We start from the raw sequence: 20,639 nt of genomic DNA, 5'->3' as shown, positions 1-20,639 counted from the left end.
TGGAACTGTAAGTCCCATCCTGGCACCTTACTCCATATGATATCTGAATGTCCTCTTCTACGAACCTTCTGGTCTGAAATATGGGCTATTTTTCGCTCAATCTTTAAACTCAACTTTGATCTTTCTTCTGCTATCATTGTACTAAAATCAGAGGCTCCTAATTTGAATATTCCCCCGTCTCAGCGCTCTTTATTTGACACGCTACTCATTATCGCTCTACGTCTTATTCTTTCCAATTGGAAATCATTTGATTCGCTCTCAGTACATTTCTAGTTCCAATCGGTACTACTTCAACATAAACGTGAGTCATTGATTTCCTCTATTTCGCCCCTGTCTTCTAAATTCTCTACTAAATGGGCCGCTTTTATAGACTATTTGGATTCTCTTTAGATCCATATTCTCATTTTATAATTATATCTCTTTCCATTTTTCTAATTTACTGCTGTTCTCTTCTCTCTTCTTTCTCTTTCTCTCCTTTTCTTGGGCCTCTGAGGGATCTCTCCTTTCTCTTTCTCCCTTCTTTCAATTAGATTGATTGTCCCCTCCTACCTTCTGCCCTCTTTGCTCCTCTCTTTTGATTTCCTTCCTTTCCTCCCTCGCTTATCTACCCTACTCTATTGCTCCCCTATGATATTTTATCAATTATTCTATTATTGAAATTCGTGTATTTGACTTGCTTCTTAAATTTCGTACATTGATATTATTTTGTTTATTCTGAAGCTTGTTGATGCTATTGTTGTTCCATTGTCTGTTAACCTTTCTGTCCCTTCTTGTGTTATATAAACTTTCAATAAATTTTCATGGTGGAAAAAAAAAAACCCAACAAAATCTACGTTTCCATGTTTTACCTTCCCTTCCTATCTCTCTCTCTTCTTCCGTCCTGTTTCCATGTCTGACATCTCTTTCCTTTCTCTCCCTCCCTCCTTCCTTCCTTTCCCCTGGTCTGGCATCTGTGTCCTTCCCTCCCCCCATGCCCTGGCATTTCTCCCTCCCCCTCTATGTTCTGATATCTCCTTTCCTTCCCTCCCTTCCATGAACTTGGCATCTCTTGTTCCTCTCCTCTCCCTTGTCTTCCTTCTCCTTCCTTCCCTCTCTTTCCCCGATTGGGTGCAGCAGCAACAGAAGCAGCATTTCCCTCCCCTCTTTCCTGTGCAGGAGAGGCATTTCTCTTCCCCCTTCCCTCCCTCTCCCTTTCCCTGTGCAGCAGCAGCAGCATTTCCCTAGGGTCCTCCTTTCATATGCAGCAGAGCATTTCTCTTTCCCCTCTCCTTCCGTTCCCTTCCTTGTGGAGCAGCAGCGTGTCTGGCCGGCTCCCAGTCGATCGTTCCGTTCAAAGCCGCGGGTGGCAGCTCCTCGCGAGATCCACGCCTGCGTCAAAAGCCTCTCTGATGTTGATCATCGAGTCCAGACTGCGGGCCGCAAAATAGCATCTGGAGAGCCACATGCGGCCCGTGGGCCGTGTGTTTGAGACCGCTGTGTTAGACCAACCTTATACAACATTCTTCCATGACAGAACCTGGCAGCTAGGGAGTCCCACATGTGAGAATATGCTGCCTATTTGTCCTAGGATAAAGCACAGTTATCCCAATTCAAGCAGGCATATATTCTCACTAATGGGTGATGTCACCACGGAGCCCCCGGTATGGACCACTTTAAGAACTTGGAAAGTTCTCAGCTGCCCGCACTGCACATGCGTGAGTGCCTTCCCGCCTGATGTAGGCGCGCGGTCCCTCAGTTTTCTAGTTTACGCAGAGCTAAGAAGTCGCTTTTCAGTCGCGTGCATTAATTTTTGCTGCCTTCCTACTCACATGGCTTTATTTTATACTTTTTTCTTCATATATTGTTCCTTTATCTTTTCTTTTTCATTTCAAGTTAAAAAAATTTTTTTTTACTTTTTCTCGGCCCTGCAGGGCCTGTTCTAAGCTTCAAACCTTGACCTTCGATTTCACTGAGGCTATTTTTTCCTCCATGTCCCAACCGTCTAAGAGTTTTAAAAAGTGCGAACGGTCACGGACCCGCATCGCTGGTGTCTCCAGTGTCTAGGGCCAGACCACAGGGCTGAATCCTGCACCCCTTGTTCTTCTCTTCAGAAGAGGACCCTCAGAAACTGCCAGATTCAACAACGTTTGCTGTTCGGGTCCGCTATGGAAGGTGATTTGGCATCGGTCCCGGCATCGGAGTCCACACCGAAGTCGACTTCACATCATTCGACATCGCAGGATTCCCCCACAGTGTCGCATGAGTAAGCTGGCTAAGAAGCCTTCCCCTACCCTTACAGGTCCTCAGGTCACTACTGCAGTGAGCCAAGTCCTGCTGACCTTGAAGCGTCCTAAAAAACGCTCAGCTTCAATAGAGGTGAGTGCCTCGTCATTGGCCTCCTTATCTCCAGAGCGTAGAGCAACACCAAAGGTACCGGCAAAAAGGCAAGCGGTACTGGTGCAGTCTCTCAAGGACACAATTGCTGCCGTGCTTAAAGTCCAGTTACGAGAGCAATTGCAAATTTTGCTTCCAGTGCTAGTGACACTGTTTCCTCCAGTGCCAGTTCGTTCTGAGCAGATGGTTTCAGCATCGACCTTAGCGGCACCGACCAGGTCTGAGCCGTCCATTCCGGCATCGACTTTTGTTGAGCCAGTCTTTACTGCCCCGACACCGTCTCAAAAAATGTCTTTGGTGTCGACAGTATTACCTTCGGGTGCGATGTCTGATTCAGCTCGACATTCTTCTTATACATCTCCTGATCTTCTTATACATCTTATGCATCTCCTGAGACGATGTCGGTCAAATCAGGCAAATCACTGAGGAAGCTCAAGCATGTTGAGCCCTTGACACCCACCTCCCATCTTCCACCGACGAAGGACTCGGATCTCTGGGAGGACTCTGAGGAACCTATCCTGAGAGAAGATGAGGCTTCTTCTGATGGTGATGTTTCTTCTAGAGAGCCTATTTTGAAGCCTGAACAGACCTCTTTCTCAAAATTTTTGAGGGAAATGTCAGAGGCACTTTCCATCCCTCTGGAATCTGATTCTAAAAAAATCTAAAACATTTGTGGATGCATTAGATTTTGAGCAGCCTCCTAAAGAGTTTCTTAAGCTCCCTCTTCATGATATTCTCAGGGAGACTTATTATAAAAATTTGGAAACTCCTTTGACTGTTCCAGGGGATCCTCATAAACTGGACTCCCTCTACAGAGTGGTGGCTCTTCCTGGGTTTGATAAGCCTCAGCTTCCTCATGAGTCACTTTTGGTGGAGTCTACACTCAAAAAATCTGCTGGTGCCAGTGTTTATGCTTCTGTCCCTCCTGGCAGAGAGGGTAAAACAATGGACCGTTTTGGTAAGTGTTTATTCCAGAATTCCACACTCGCCAATAGGTCTGGAAATTATGCTTTCCATTTTTCTTTTTACCTCAGATACTTAATACAACAAGTGTAATACAACAAGTGTCTGCTCTATAGAAATACTTGCCTGAGCGTAAAGTTCCTCTTTTGCAGCAGTAGTTGCTTCATTGTTGCAATTGAGGAAGTTTTTTGGTTTGTTCTATTTATGATACCTTTGAGCTTACATCTCATGCTACCTCCATGTCTGTAGCTATGCGATGTTTGGCTTGGCTTCAAGTATCTGAGCTGGATGTTAATTATCAAGATCATTTGGCCAATGCTCCTTGTTTAGGCGATGAACTTTTTGGTGAGTCTTTAGATACAATGACCCAAAAGCTTTCAGCTCATGAAACCAGGTGGGATACTTGGATTAAAAACAAGAAAAAGCCTCCACTTGCTCGTCCTTACAGGCCACAGCCTACTTACCAGCGTAGGTTTGCTGCTGGACCTTTGCAACAATCTCAGTCTCAACCTCGTAGACAACAGCAGCCTCTCCAACAACAGCAGAAACAACCGGCTGCACAACCTAAACCTTAGCAGCCTTTTTGACCAGTTTCTTCGGAGCATAGCCAATCCAGCATTTCTCAACCATTGCCCCAGCCCATCGGAGGTTGTCTTCAGTTATTCATCAATCGTTGGGAACTCATTACCTCGGATCATTGGGTCCTCACCATCGTTCGTCAGGGTTACACTCTTCATTTTCAGATTTTTCCTCCAGACTGTCCTCCAAAAGAGTCTGCTTTGGACCCTGCACAATCCTCCCTTCTTCTTCAGGAGGTGAAATCTCTTCTTCTGCTAAATGCCATTGAGGAAGTTCCTCTAAATCAACAGGAAAGAGGTTTTTACTCCCGTTACTTCTTGGTCCCCAAGAAGATGGGGGGACTCAGTCCCATCTTGGATCTCAGAGCTCTCAACAACTTCTTGGTCAGAGAAAAATTCAAGATGTTGTCACTGGCTCTCCTATATCCTCATCTCAATCTCAACGATTGGCTATGCTCCCTAGACCTCAAAGAAGCCTACACGCATATAACCATGCATCCGGCCTCTCAGAAGTATCTTCGGTTTCAGATAAATCAATATCATTACCAGTACAATGTTCTCCCTTTCGGTCTGGCATCTTCTCCCAGAGAATTCACGAAATGCCTGATTGTGGTGGCCGCCTGTCTGCGCTTACACGGTCTCCAGGTCTTTCCTTACCTGGACGAGTGGTTGATCAAGGATGTTTCTCCTCAGGGCGTGGTTCAAGCAACGTCTCAAACCATCTCCTTTGTTCAGCTTCTGGGATTCGAAGTCAACTTTCCCAAATCACATCTCATTCTGACGCAGCGTCTCCAATTCATTGGGGCGACTCTTGACACCACTCTTATGAGGGCGTTTCTTCCACCAGATCGACTTCAGAATCTCATTCGTATCAGTCAGCAATTGCTTTCTCTTCCAACCATCTCTGCCAGACACATGATGGTTCTTGGACACATGGCCTCTACGGTCCATGTCACACCCTTGGCAAGACTCCATCTGCGAACTCCTCAGTGGACTCTAGCATCCAAGTGGTCTCAAGCGACAGATCGTCTCTCGCAGCACATATCCGTTACATCTTTTCTTCTGCAGTCTCTTTGTTTGTGGGTGACCTCATCCAATCTTTCCAGAGGTCTTCTGTTTTACTTGCCACCTCAACACAAGATCATCACCACAGATGCATCTCCTTATGCCTGGGGAGGGCGCGTATGGACAATCTGCAGACTCAGGGTCTTTGGACTGCCAGAGAGAGGAAATTTCACATCAATTTCCTGGAACTCAGAGCGATGTTTTATGCCCTCAAGGAGTTTCAACATCTCTTCTATCCCCAAGTCCTCCTTCTTTGCACGGACAATCAAGTAGCAATGTACATTACATTACAGATTTCTATTTCGCCATTACCTTTCGGTTCAAAGCGGATTACAAAAAGAGTTATGGAAGAAGGGTTACAAAGTTAGATCAGAGATCATTTCCAAGAGACGGATAAGAAGGATCAGGTGATGGTAAGAAGGGGTATTCATGGTATTAAGCTTTATTAAGGGATTTCTTGAAGAGTATAGTTTTTATTTCCTTTCTGAACATCTTGTAGTCTGGGGTTGTTATCAATAGGTTGGAGATTTGGTTATCTATTTTTGCTGCTTGAGTGGCTTGTAGGCCATCGTATAGTTTTTTCCGTTTTACTTCTTTGATTGGGGGATTAAGTGAATGGGGGGTTGTTTTTCTATGCCTGGTAGAGGTAGTTTGGATGAGGCGGTCATTTAGGTAGATTAGGCTGTCTCCATTTATAGTTTTAAATAGTATACAGTAGAATTTAAATTGTATTCTTTCCTGGATTGGAAGCCAATGTGAATTGATGAATGCCTCCGTAATGTGGTCATGTTTCTTCAATGAGTAGACGAGTCTCAGAGCTGTATTCTGAATTGTCTGTAATTGTTTAATCATTATTGCAGGGCAGGGGAGGTAGAGGATGTTGCAGTAGTCTAGGATACTTAGGATTAGAGATTGTACTAGGAGCTGAAATTGTGTTTTTCGAAGAATTTTCAGACTTGTCTAAGGTTTCTCATTACTGTGAAAGATTTCTGTATTGTTTTGTTTATTTGTGGTTGCATGGTGCAGCCTTTGTCAATAGTCATACCTAGTAGTTTTAGGGTGGTTTGCAAAGGGTAGTTGATAGAGTTGATTTCTAAGTTGGTTATGGTTGGGATTTTGTTATTTTCTAGGCGAATGAATTTAGTTTCGTCTGGGTTGAGTTTCAGTTTGTGGTTTTCCATCCAAGTCGTAATTGTAGCTAGAGTTTGGTGTAGTGTGTCTGTCATTAAGAGCTACAAGCAGGGAGGCACAGGTTCTCTCCTGTTGTGTCAGGAGGCTCAAAAGATTTGGACTTGGGTGACAGTTTCCAATTTGTTCTTGAAGGCTATCTATATTCAATGAGAAAAGAATTCACTAGCAGACAATTTCAGCAGAATTCTTCAACCTCATGAATGGACTCTTGACACTGTAACTCTCCAGTCCGTATTTGCCCAATGGGGCACTCCACAGGTGGACTTATTTGCAGCTCCTCACAATTACTAGTTTCCCCAGTTTTGCTCCAGACTTTACTCTCCACTCCGTCTGGTGGCAGATGCTTTTCTTCTGGATTGGACAGGTCGGTTCCTATATGCCTTCTCTCCATTTCCTCTCATGTTGCGAACCTTATTCAAGGTCAAGAAGGAAGCAGCCACCATGATTCTCATTGCTCCAAGGTGGCCCAGGCAACATTGGTTTTCCCTTCTTCTGCAACTCAGTTCCAGGGAACCCATACATCTTCCAGTGTTTCCTACTCTGCTTACTCAGAATCAGCAATCCCTTCTACATCCCAACCTGCAGCAGTCTCTACACCTGACAGCTTGGTTTCTCTCGAGCTGAACTCTGTTCATCAAATTATTGATGCTTCCAGGAAACCAGCCACACAACAATGTTATCAACAGAAGTGGTCTTGGTTTTCTTCCTGGTGTTTACTTCATCACCATGATCCAACTTCTTTGGCAGTGGAATTGGTGTTGGATTATCTACTGTCTTTGTCTGACTCTGGTCTTAAATCTACATCCATTAGAGTCCAACTCAGTGCTATTACTGCTTATCATGAACCTGTGCAGGGAAAACCTCTTACTGCTCATCCTTTGGTATCCAGATTCATGAAGGGGCTTTTCAATGTGAAACCACTTCTCAAGCCTCCATCTGTAGTCTGGGACCTTAATGTGGTTCTTTCCAATTTGATGAAGCCTCCGTTTGAGCCAATGGCCACAGCTCATCTTAAGTTTCTTACCTGGGAAGTGGTCTTCCTTATTGCTCTTACCTCTGCCAGGAGGGTCAGTGAGTTACAAGCACTGGTAGCAGATCCACCTTTCACAGTTTTTCATCATGATAAGGTGGTTCTCCGTAGTAATCCAAAATTCCTTCCAAAGGTTGTCTCTGACTTTCATTTCAATCAATCAATTGTTCTACCAGTGTTTTTTCCTAAGCCTCATTCTCTTCCTTGCATACTTTGGACTGTAAACAAGCTTTGGCTTACTATCTGGATCGCACAAAGCCGCACAGAACCTCTCCCTAACTCTTCATCTCTTTTGATCCAAAAAATTGGGACATCCTATTTCTAAAAGAACGATTTCCAACTGGCTAGCCGCCTGCATCTCGTTCTGCTATGCTCAGACCGGACTGGCACTGGAGAGCCGTGTCACAGCCCATAAAGTTAGAGCTATGGCAGCTTCTATTGCTTTCCTCAGGTCTACTCCCACTGAGGAAATCTGCAAAGCTGTCACCTGGTCCTCAGTTCATACCTTCACTTCTCACTACTGTCTGGAGTCTTTCTGCAGGCGGGATGGGCACTTCGGGCAATCTGTATTACAAAATTTATTTATTTTCCTAATGGCCAACTTTCCCACCATCCCATTCTGTTAGCTTGGAGGTCACCCATCAGTGAGAATATATGCCTGCTTGTCCTGGGATAAAGCATAGTTACAGCAGGCAGATGTTATCCAGGGACAGCAGGCAGATATTCTCACAACCCTCCCACCTCCCCGAGTTGGCTTCTTAGCTGGCTTATCTTAACTGAGGGACCGCACGCCTACGTCGGGCGGGAAGGCACTCGTGCATGCGCAGTGAGGGCAGCTGAGAACTTTCCAAGTTCTTAAAGTGGTCCGAACTGGGGGCTCTGTGATGACATCACCCATTAGTGAAAATATCTGCCTGCTGTCCCTGGATAACACCTGTTACGGTAAGTAACTGTGCTTTACTTACCTGTAACAAGTGTTATCCATGGACAGTAGGCAGATATTCTCACAACTCTCCAATCTCCCCTAGTTGGCTTCTAGCATTTTTTATACTGAACTGATAATTCTGCGAGCTGCGGCAGGCAAGAAGGCACCAGCGCATGTGCGGTACAGATGGTTTCAAGACTTTTCAGTCTTTTAAAATGACAATGCACTTTTGCACTGTCCGTACTGGGCTCCGTGCATAATGTCACCCACATGAGAATATATACCTGCTGTCCTCGGATAACACCTATTACAGGTAAGTAACTGTACTTTTGGCACATCCTAAATTTCCTACTTTTAACCTCCAACCCCCCCACCCCAAAAACTGGAGGTGAAACATCCTCTAAATAAGTCTGTTATGCACTATAGCCAAGATGTAATTGTGTTTTAGGTCAGCACAACACCATTATTTGAGGTACATCTGCAACTAGAAAATGGTGAATTGACATTCTCTCCACAACTGAGAGTGGGAGCACCAGATGGATTTCTGGATCTGGTGGAAAATTTGCTGAATGATGTATATAAAACAGCTCAACTTTTACCTCGACTGTCCATGGAAAAACAAAGCTATAAGGTTGGTTCTGTAATGAAAGCTGCTGGTCTCTCTGTTAGCAGAAAGTGATTAGCATTCTCACAAGGGACCGGGTTCTTCATTATATCTTATTTTTAATATATGTAATGTATTGTACGTTTACTTTAGTTTGTTGTTCCACATCCAGAGGGTCTTATGGTTTATGAATGAAATAAATAACAGATCAGCATATAAGTGTTTGATATGTTTAACTGATTTCCTGTGTTTGTAAGCTGCTTAACATGCTAAGGATAGGCAGCATGTAAATGATTTTACATAAACAGTGTCTTTCTGGCTGTATTTCAGCTTATTTTTTAACTTATTGTTAACCGCGTCGAGATTCCTCTGGTTGAAGACCTGATATATAAAGTTTAGTTTAGTTTTATGTGTGTCACTGAGTGGTCCCATGGAAACTCTTCATGAAGCTGCGGCCAGCCATGGCTGACTCAGAATGGGACCGCCAACAAAGAAACCAAAGCAAGTTCACACGAAGAGTCTAATTATCGCCCGATCGCCAATATCACCTTCCTTGCAAAAATGACTGAGAAGCTAGTGTTTCTGACTTTGTGGAAAAAACTCAGGTACTTCACCCTAACCAAACAGGGTTACATCCCCTTCCTCGCTAAATTAACAGAGAAAGTCGTGTTCAATCAACTTTCTGAGTTTGTCGAGACAACCAGAGTCCTTTATTCTAATCAGACAAGTTTTCATCAAAATCATTCTGCGAAACACTCTCTGATTGGCCTGACTTCATCCATTCTTTACTATCTAGATCACCACCAATCTACTATTCTTATATCTTTGGACTTATCGGCCGCATTCAATACGATCGACCATCATCTTTTACTAAAAAGGCTTGAGTCAACAGACATAAGCGATTCATATCTGGCATGGTTCAAATCTTACTTTTTGGAATGAACCTCCAGGAGTAGATTTACAATTCAATTTCAAAAACTTCAACCAACAACCACGGAATCCCTCAAAGCTCAATACTATCTCCCCTCTTATTCAAAATCTTCACAGCTCCTTTACTAACTCTGTGCCATTCTATCAGGTTCTCAGTTTTCACTTAAGCTGATGATTTTCAGCTCCTTCATCCAGTTAACTCTGAATCTGATGAGAAGATATACAACAATAACCAAAAGCTCTCCAAAATAAAGCATTGGCTTCAAGAAAATATGTTATCTCTGAACCTCACAAAAATAAAATCTGTTCCATAACCTCTGTTCTTGAACCCTCTTTGATCCAAATCCTAATTCACTCTCTAATCATTTCACATATAGACTTCTGCAACTCTCTTTACCATGGTATAACTCAAAAAGAAATCCATAGATTTCAACTGATCCAAAATACCGCAATCGAACTCATTTATAAGGCCATAAAATATGATCATGTTACTCCACTTTTTCGAGAATTACACTGGTTACCGGTCTCTCATCGAACTACATATAAAATTCTCCTTCTAACTTTTAAAATCAAGATTTCTCACCTCCCTGGCTTCCTAGATAAATATCTCACTCCACATACCTCTTCTAGGGTCCTTAGATCTATGAATCAAAACCTATTGACAGTACCTTCAATTAAGGACTATACTAGAAATTCCATTTTCTCAGTAGTTGCACCCTTGCTCTGGAATGCAATGCCATCTTAGCTTCGCAATGAAAATTCCCTAAATAAATTTAAAACAAATCTCAAAACATTTCTCTTTAAAGATGCCTACCAATAAGTGATAAATAAGTGTGGGGGGGAAGCTTTTAAGAAGCAATATCCCTGTTTTCCTCTCATTACTCCCCATCCCTCTACCCTCCAAGTTTCCAAGTTTATTAGAAAAATTTGATTAATCGCCTATCACATTTCCCTCCCTTTTATTTTTATTTATCATTGTAATTAAAACTTCCCTATCCCCTCAAACCTCTTGTTTCCAATCAGTCTTATTTTGTCATAGTATTAGGTTTACTCTCTTTTTATTTTATCGCACCTAAATCAAAAACTATATTAGACCTTCCTAATTTTTAATATTGTAAACCGTCTAGATACATGTGATGGTCTGTATATCAAGACATGAATAAACTTGAAAGATGGACTCAAGAGTCCACTAGCAATTTGCATCAACAATTCTTCGATCCAGTCCGTCAACAAGATAAAAATTCTCAGCGTAATCTTAGATAACAAACTAATTCTGTTGTCAAAAGCTGTTTCCACAGGTTGCGTATGATTAGATCATTGGTCAATTTTTTAAATGCTTCTTTGAACACTTTAATCCATTCACTGATATCAAAACTGGATTATTGCAACTCACTTTACAAAGGCATCGCACAAAAGGAAATTAGAAGATTACAAATAATACAAAACTGCAATAAAAATTATCACAGGAAAAAGGAAATTTGATCACGTCACATCTTTAATAAAGAATGCGCATTGGCTCCCTATCAACCACAGAATTAGCTATAAACCTGAGATGAAATCAAGATGGCGACGAGAGCGGACGCCTGAGAGGGAGGCTCCGCTAAATCACCCTTATTGGCATTGCTAAACAATGATCCCCATATTTGAATATGGACAAGAAGAAGGGAGCCCCTCATACTAACCCTCCAGTCATGGCGGCAACCCCACAATGGCTGATTCAGATGACTATAGAGGGAGCCTTTTTGCGATCAAGCAAATCTGCTATAGCTACTTTGGGGGAGAGCCCAAGTTTTTCGGGCGAACTCAGCTTACAGGAACGGGCAGTGCTAAGCCCAGAGCAAAAGTCAGCTCCACCCCAACCAGGAAGGAAGCCAGTGGGAGGGAGCGTCTGAGGAGCTGAAGCACGGGCAGGAGGTTTTCGACCTCAGCGTTGGAGGGCCAGCTTCACCAACCTCACCAGGGGATGGAGTGGCAGGAGAAACACATCAATTACCCCACACCAGGGGTCCTACTGGCGGGTCTAACATCAATTTGGGGGTTTTGGAGAGACTTGATAAGATAGATATGGAAGCCTTATGGCAGGCCATTTCAGTTATGGATGTAAATCTTTAAACTTTCCTTTTCTACTTTAAACACGGATTATGGGACTATCTCTTCCAAAGTAGAGCAGCAGGGTTTGGCTCTAAAAAAAAAACAACTGAGAAATTGGAAAAACAGGAAGAAAAATTGAGTTGGAGCAGTTCAGTGTCGAACCATTTGTCTGATTGTCTGCAGATTTTGTGTTTTGATTTTATTGGAGCTAGCTCATTTAAGATTGTTTCGATTAATGTTTGCCATTGTGGTATGAATTCTTTGGGGTCTATAGATTCGATTGCTGGATCTGCTTTGTCCCAGAAAGTGGTTGGTTCGATTTTTGGACGGGTTTTGATGGGGGATTTGTGTTTATAATTGCATTGAGCCCAGTTGATGTTGAAGGTGTATTTATAATGATCTGACCAGAGGGAGGGGATCCAGGATCCATTTGAGATGTGGATTTCAGGTGTTTGAGGTTGTTGGGTCATGAATGCAGCAATATCTAGTTGATGGCCTTTTTCGTGAGTGGGTTGGGGGGTTGAGTATTTGGTAGGATAGCGTTTTGAGGTAGGCGAGTAGGCTTTCTGTTTGATTGGAGGTATGGTCTTCGAGGTGGAGATTAATGTCTCCTAGTAGTAGGTTGTAAGTTCATGTTAGTGAATTCTGGAAGATGAAGTCTTCAAGCGTATGTTTTGTAGTGCTCCGTTTTCTTGGTGCTATATAGCAGAGAATGCAGGTTATGGTGTCTTTGAGTGTATCGCCTGATAGTTGGCAGGCTAGTAGATCTAGATGGGGTGTCGTGTGTTTGTCTAGGACTTTTATGTTGAGATTGTTTTTGGCTAGAATTGCCAATCCTCCCCCTCGCTTTTCTCTGCAGATAAGCTCTACTTTGTACCCCTTAGGGCAGAATTCTGTTATGCAAGGGTATGAGTCAGATGTTAACCAGGTTTCAGCTAGGAATAGGTAGCCTAGTTGTTCTTTGAATATCCAGTCCTTAATGAGGTCTGCCTTTGGGTTTATCGATCTTATGTTCATATATGCACATGCTATTGATGTGCAAGTTGTATTGGGAGTGTGGGTGCATTTTGGATGGAGGAGGCTTCTTGATTGTGGATGGGTGTTATGGATTGTTTTTTTTGGCTTGGGAGAAGGCCTTTTTCCACAACTGGGGGGATGCTTTTGTAGGTGATCGTTGAACAGTCTATCAGATTTCTGGGTGGATGGGGTTTTCTTGAAGGTTGGATGTGTCTGTTGGACTCTGTCAGAATTGGGATGGGGGGAATGTGGTATCCATATGAGTTCCATTTTGTTAGGAGTGGGAAGAGTAGTAGGATGGCGAGCAAGAGTTTTGTTGTGCTGGGTGTCATTTTTTATTGTATATGGGGGGAGTGCTAGAGCTATAGGGGTTGGTTGGTGTGCAAGGTAGTGCCGTGGAGTTCTTATTGGTTGGGATTCCGCTGTGCTCTTATTTTGGTCGGAGCTGCAGTCTTTTAAGCAGGATCCCCTGCTGGCTCAGGGGGGGGGGGGGCGGAGCAGTGTCTTATGGTAATAGTACGTAATATTCAGAATTTGTGTTCAGCTGACCTTAGTAATAAACCTCTATATTCAACAAATGGTAGTAGTTTGCAATAGTCAGAGTTTTACATTCAACTAATATTAACATTAAACAATTTGACTAATATTGGCATTAAACTTTAAAATTCAACTAGTTTATCAACTAATGGCACTTATTAACTAACGGCACTAGTATTAGCATTGAGTTTCAGATTCAACAAATGTATCATCTAATAGCTTTAGTCTAACTTTTAAACTCAACCAACAGTAGCTTTAAACTTTTAGATTCAATAGACCTTTTTTTTTTTTTTTAACAGAGTTATAACAAGTAGTAATTATACTTATTACTTATCTGTTTGAACAGTCGGAGATTTAGGGGAGATGGCGGATTCCTTTTCAAACGATTTCCTCTGCAGGCTCAGGGGAGGGGAGGAGCTGTGCTCTGGAGCCCCGCTGCCTGGTATGCGGTCTCAGCGGTTCCCCTTTTTAAACAATCTCCTCTGCAGGCTCGGGGGAGAGGAGGAGCTGTGCTCTGGAGCCCCGTTGCTGGTGTCCTACCGCTGGTATCGGTGCGGTCTCGGCGGTTCCCCTTTTTAAACGATCTCCTCTGCAGGCTCGGGGGAGGGGAGGAGCTGTGCTCTGGAGCCCCGCTGCTGGTGTCCTGCCGCTGGTATCGGTGCGGTCTCGGCGGTTCCCCTTTTTAAACAATCTCCTCTGCAGGCTCGGGGGAGAGGAGGAGCTGTGCTCTGGAGCCCCGTTGCTGGTGTCCTACCGCTGGTATCGGTGCGGTCTTGGCAGTTCCCCTTTTTAAACGATCTCCTCTGCAGGCTCGGGGGAGGGGAGGAGCTGTGCTCTGGAGCCCCGCTGCTGGTGTCCTGCCGCTGGTATCGGTGCGGTCTCGGCGGTTCCCCTTTTTAAACAATATCCTCTGCAGGCTCGGGGGAGGGGAGGAGCTGTGCTCTGGAGCCCCGCTGCTGGTGTCCCGCCACTGATATCGTTGTGGTCTCGGCGGTTCCCCTTTTTAAACAATCTCCTCTGCAGGTTTTATGGAATTATTGATCTTTTTCAAGTTTGCATACTTGATGTAATAAGAAAAATGTTATAAATAAAGAATTAAAAAAATAATTAGCTATAAAAGTCATTAATATATATTTAAAGTCCTAATATTCAAAGATCCGCTATTCCTAGACAGAGTCATTATCCCGTATAACCCCTTCCGTACCTTACAATCTGAAGATAAAAATCTTATCGCAATTCCATCCCTACGAACTATAAACACTAGGCAAAACACAATTTTCTCAGTTACTGCTCCCCAAACCTGAAATCGGTTACCAGCCCTGGTAAGGGAAGAAAAAAAATCCTTGAAAAGTTCAAATCAAAGTTAAAAAGCTACCTGTATAGGGATGCTTTTAATTAATCTGATTTTGGAGTCCATTCAACACTTCCACTCGAAGCAGTCAAGCATTGATCAATTAAATACCCTTCTGTTTTATCCCTTTTTTGTTCTCTTTCCTATACTAAGTTGTAGTTCCTCTTTCCATCTCCCTCTCGTTGAAAGTACATCTGTGAACCCCTAAAAATTGTTAGTCTCCCCTATTTTTTATTGTTCATTGCTTTGTAATCTATGTAAAAAAGCGATTTTATCAAATCTCAAATAAACTTGAATAGGTCTAACAACTAACATTCTTTACCACCTTGACCACCATAAGTCAGTTCTGCTCATTTCATTGGACTTATCCGCCGCCTTCAACACTATCGACCATAATCTTCTACTAGCTCACCTTCAAGAAATCAGAATCACAGATCAAGTTATGGACTGGTTCACTTCATATTTCACTGACCATTGTTCAATAATGCTTCTACCTCTAACACTTTCTCTAACAATTACGGTATTCCTCAAGGTTCGATCTAATCACCATTATTATTTAACATCATCTTGGCACCCCTACTAATCCTAGGGCAGTCAGTTGGCTTCAACATGTTCGTCTATGCCAAAGACATACAGTTAATTCATCCTATCGATTTAGGGAATCCTGACGACATAGCTATCATAAATCGGAAATTTTTTTAAAAAAAACTGGCTGAATAATAACGTTAGCATTAAACATTAATAAAACAAAAAATATGATTTTCCCTATCAAAGATGGACTTTCGTTATCCAGTCATATTCAACTAGATTCCACTCCAATAAAAATCATATGTAACATTAAACTACTAGGAGTTATCCTAGATGAAAGACTAACTTATCACAAACAAATTAGTTCAGTAGTTCAGAAATGTTTTTGCCGACTGCATATGGTACGCTCACTTTCAAAATGACTGGACTCTTCAGCTTTAAATATCTTAGTCCACTCACTCATGATTACTCTTCTTGACTAATGCACTCTATAAGGGTATTACCCTTAAGGAATTAGATAGTGCAAAACACCTCCATTAAAATCATAGCCTATGCAAGAAAATTTGACCATGTTACCCCGTTGCTGATCAAAACCCATTTGCTATACAAAATCCTATTATTAACTTTCAAAACCCAAACTTCTTGTCAACCTAAATTCATCAATAAATTACTAATACCTTACACTCCCCAACGAACTCTCCGTTCAGTTTCACAAAACCTGCTTTCCATACCATCCTTAAGACACCTCAACACCATGCGTAATATAACTTTTCAGTTACTGCTCCTTCACTTTGGAACTCTGCCTCAGCCCATTTAAGAGAGGAAGCAACCCTAAATCACTTCAAATCAAAACTTCAACTATGTTACATGACCCCCGGCATATTAAATATTAAACTAAGGCCAGTACTGGGCAGACTTGCATGGTCTGTGTCTGTATATGGCCATTTGGGGGAGGATGGGCTGGAGAGGGCTTCAATGGCTGGGAGGGTGTAGATGGGCTGGAGTAGGTTTTGACAGAGATTTCGGCAGTTGGAACCCAAGCACAGTACCAGGTAGAGCTTTGGATTCTTGCCCAGAAATAGCTAAGAAGAAAAAATTAAAAAAATTTAAATTGAATCAGGTTGGGCAGACTGGATGGACCATTCGGGTCTTTTTCTGCCGTCATCTACTATGTTATACCCCTTTGTTATTTTTTAAATTTTAATTGTTAGATGTACACCGCCTTGAAGTCTGATTTGGTGGTATAACAAACTTTTAATAAACTTGATAAACCTTCAGGGGATGCAGAGCACAGGAAATTTTCTAAATTCCTTGTTTCTTTTGATGTTAAAAGACCAGGCGGCACTAGCAACACCAAACATGCAGTCTCCAACTGATGTTGGACTGTATTACTTTTTGCTGTTATCAGCAGGTATCCCATGATCATCATCCTTTGTAGATTCCTGCAGGTTTGCCACTTAGATCTCTATTAATACCATCATTAAACACTACTATTTTGAGACTGGATGGTGCATTCGGCTAGGCTGTTCCAGGAGAGTTGGCTTCAGCTCTGTTCAGCTCAGTTCAAGTTGTCATTAAAGCAGAATCCAGCAAAATGATCACTCTGAGCATGTTGGTCACCACTTGTGTGGCTACATCTCTCTTGCTTGTGGACAGAGAAAGCAGAGTGTTTTACTTATAATGGGGGAGGGTTCTCTATATAAGATAATAATAATAATAATAATTTATTTTCTTGTACACCACCCTACCAGTAGTTCTAGGCGGTTTACAACAGAAAAACAGACATTTCAGTAAAAAATACAATCTCATATACAGTACTACTGATATATCATTAAATACAACATTATTTCAAAAACACACAGTTACAATACATCAATTAAATGCAACATTGATTAAAAAACTATTAAATACTTAAACTTAAAAGACTGCATTGTAAATGTATATTCAGAAAATCAACATTTTTGTTTATCAAATAGGTAAGTTTTTAATGATTTCCTAAATGTAGGGTAAGAATAGGCTTGAACAATCAATGAACTCATCCAGGAGTTCATCTTCCCTGCCTGATATTCCAATGTCCTGTCCAAAAACGTCTTGTAATGACAGGCCCTTGGAGTAGGGAAGATGAACATACCTGAGTTTCTAGTACATTTTTTTGAGTTGGACAAGTTCAGGTAAGATACTAAATAAGAAGGTAGTAATCCAAAAAGAGCCTTATAACAGATACACCCGAACTTAAAAAGCACTCTGGCCCCAAAAGGCAGCCAAATGTAGTTTGGCATAAAAAGGGCTTTTTTTAAAAGACCAAAGATCAAACGGACTGCAGCATTCTAAACTAATCTAAGTCTTAATAAAATCTTTTTGGGTAACCCTAAATAAACAATATTACAATAATCCAAGGTAGACAACACTGTAAACTGGACCAGCAACCGGAAGGACTCCATATCAAAATACTTCTTAATGGTCCTCAATTTCCACAATAATGCATAACTTTTTTTAATTAGCAAGTCTGTGTGCTTCCTAAAAGTTAAACTATGATCCAGAGTTATTCACAAAATGTTCAAATTTGATACTAACTCAAAGCTTTGACCCTTCATTTGAATCGATGTCTCCTGAATTTTTTCATTAGGGCTAGCTAAGAAAAACTTAGTTTTTCCAGGATTAAGCTTCAACCTAAACTGCAACATCTACAATTCTACCTTTTCCAAAACATTAGAGATCTGATTTATTAGTCTGAAATAACCTTACAGGGTAACAATATGGTAATATCATCTTCGTATATATAGAACAGTACATTTATTTATTTTTTTTTTAAATCTTTATTCATTTTTAATCTTTTAACAAGTGTACAAAATAGAACCATACATAGTCTTGAAAACATCACTTGTAAATCCATCAAGAAAAACAACAATTGTATATATATAAACCCATAACCCACCCCCCTCCCCATTATTATTATTAATATACACAATATAATAAGAACCCTTCTCCCTCTCTATTATTTTTTTTTTTAAAGTTTTTTTATTGATTTTTTCACATATCAACAAGTGTTATAAATTTTCCATACATTTATGTTAACAATACACTTGATATCTCTATAATGTATTTTATATAAACCATATTTTATATTATTTTTCTTATGAATTTATATAACATATATATTGTAATGATTTTATCAATTATTATTTAATTATGAACCCTTTTCTCTCCCTTTATCACATTAATTTCTCATAGGACTATCATTCATTCATTATGATATATTTTTTATAATGTATAATAAAGAGAATAAATTCTTTACCCCTTCCCTCTCTCCCTTCTTTAACCATTATCTTATTATGGGAAAAAATTAAAATCAGTCATTGCAAAAATCTGTTAATGGTCCCCAAATTTTCTTGAACTTATCCATATATCCTTTTTGTGTTGCAAATGTACGCTCCATCTTATATATATGGCAAACTGAGTTCCACCAAAAATTATAGTTTAATCTGTCATAATTTTTCCAATTATGTGTAATTTGCTGTACTGCTACTCCAGTCAATATAAATAAAAGTTTATTGTTATTTGATGAAATTTGACTTCGAGCTCTCATTGCAGTACCAAACAGAATCGTATCATATGTCAAGGCTACCGGATTTTCTAACATCCTATTAATTTGAGGCCAAATTGATTTCCAAAATATTAATATGAATGGACAATAGAATAAAAGATGATCTAATGTCCCTGCTTCAAGATGACAATGCCAGCATCTATTAGACTTAGAGCTATCTATTCTATGTAAACGTGTGGGGGTCCATAAAGCTCTATGTAAAATAAAAAAACAAGTTTGTCTCATAGAAACTGACAATGTGCATTTTAACCTCTAAGACCAAAGTCGTGGCCATTGAGATGCATTAATCTGATGCTTAATCTCAATGCTCCAAATATCTCTAAGACCATTTTTTTTCTTTTTATGTACGAATCCAGATATTAATTTATACCACATTGCGGCCTGGTGACCCATGGAGTCTATCTGAAAACATAAGAATTCCATACTATGATAGTTATTAAGATTTTTCCATTCAGGGAACCCTACCTGAATGGCCTGCTTCAATTGCATCCATCTGAAATATTGTGATTTATTCAAACCAAATTTATTTTGCAATTGTGAAAACTCAAGCAGTTTACCTTTATTCATTACATCCTCTAAAATACGAATTCCAGCAATCATCCAATGTTTCCAGATAATTTTAAAACCGCCAACTTTGATCTTTGGATTGAGCCATATTGTTTGAGTCGTTGATTTAGTTATTGGAATAGGAGTTAGATTACTTATATATCTTATAGTTTTCCAAGTATCAACAAATATTTTGTGATCCTTATATAACCTTGGCATTTGAATTCTGATTACATGACTCAGACGTAAAGGAAACATTAATCTCCATTCTAACCAGAACCAATCTGGTATATGTTCAATGGGCTCTGGGAGGATCCAATACATACCCTGACGCATAATATAGGCTTGATGGTACCTATAAAAATTTGGAAAATTTACCCCTCCCTCCGCAATTGGTCTTTGTAAAGATACTAGAGCAATTCTGGGGTTTTTTCCAAGCCAAATAAATTTTGTTAACATCTTATCCAATTTTTTGTAAAAAGACCCCTGAAAATAAATTGGTATCATACCCATTTGGTAACAAACTACTGGTAATATCATCATTTTTACAGTTTGCACTCTCCCCCACCAAGATATGCATAAAGGATTCCATTGTTCACACATTTCTGACACTTTTTGTAATAAATTTTTTTCATTAATTTTCATAGTCTCATCCACAGTTTTTGTAATCCAAATTCCTAAGTATTTTAATCCTTCTTCTTTCCAAATAAAAGAAAATGAGTTAAATAAACTTTTTGTACAATGTACATTGAGTGGAAGCACTTCTGATTTATTCCAGTTTATTTTATAACCTGAAAATTTTCCAAATTTTTCAATTAATTCAAGCAAATTTGGAATAGTTGTTTCCGGATTTCTCAAATAAAGTAAAATATCATCCGCATATGCTGATAATTTATATTCTCTATCTGAATGCGGAATACCCTGTATCTCCCTTACCTGTTCTATAGCTAATAATAAGGGTTCTAAAACGATATCAAAAAGCAAAGGAGATAGTGGGCATCCTTGTCTAACCCCCCTTTGTAGAATAAATCTTTCTGAAAAATTGTTATTGATATATAATCTAGCAGCAGGGGAGCTATACAATGCTTTTATTGTTTGTATAAATCCGGATCCTATTCCAAACCATTCCATTGCCTGAAACATGAAGATCCATTCCACTCTATCAAAAGCTTTTTCAGCATCTAATGAAATAGAGAATGCTGGGTCATTAATGGATTTTGTCAAATATAACATGTGATGTGCCAGTCTAGTATTATGAGATGAGTGTCTTTGAGCAACGAAACCTGTCTGATGCATATCTATAATG

At 40.5% G+C, this 20,639-nt stretch overlaps 1 protein-coding gene across 1 annotated transcript in view; it reads left to right on the top strand.

The window, feature by feature from the left end:
* Nucleotides 1-20,639, top strand: part of DNAH17 (dynein axonemal heavy chain 17) — a 954,442-nt gene that overhangs the window by 232,513 nt on the left and 701,290 nt on the right. The window contains exon 20 of the mRNA XM_033960179.1: nucleotides 8,574-8,756. Within this exon, the coding sequence (XP_033816070.1) occupies nucleotides 8,574-8,756 (183 nt within the window). The remainder of the gene's footprint in view (nucleotides 1-8,573; nucleotides 8,757-20,639) is intronic.

The sequence above is a fragment of the Geotrypetes seraphini genome, chromosome 10 (assembly GCF_902459505.1).
Source record: "Geotrypetes seraphini chromosome 10, aGeoSer1.1, whole genome shotgun sequence".
Taxonomy (NCBI): Eukaryota; Metazoa; Chordata; class Amphibia; order Gymnophiona; family Dermophiidae; genus Geotrypetes; species Geotrypetes seraphini.
Note: the sequence above shows the minus strand (reverse complement) of the source record. Positions and strands in the feature narration are given on the sequence as shown.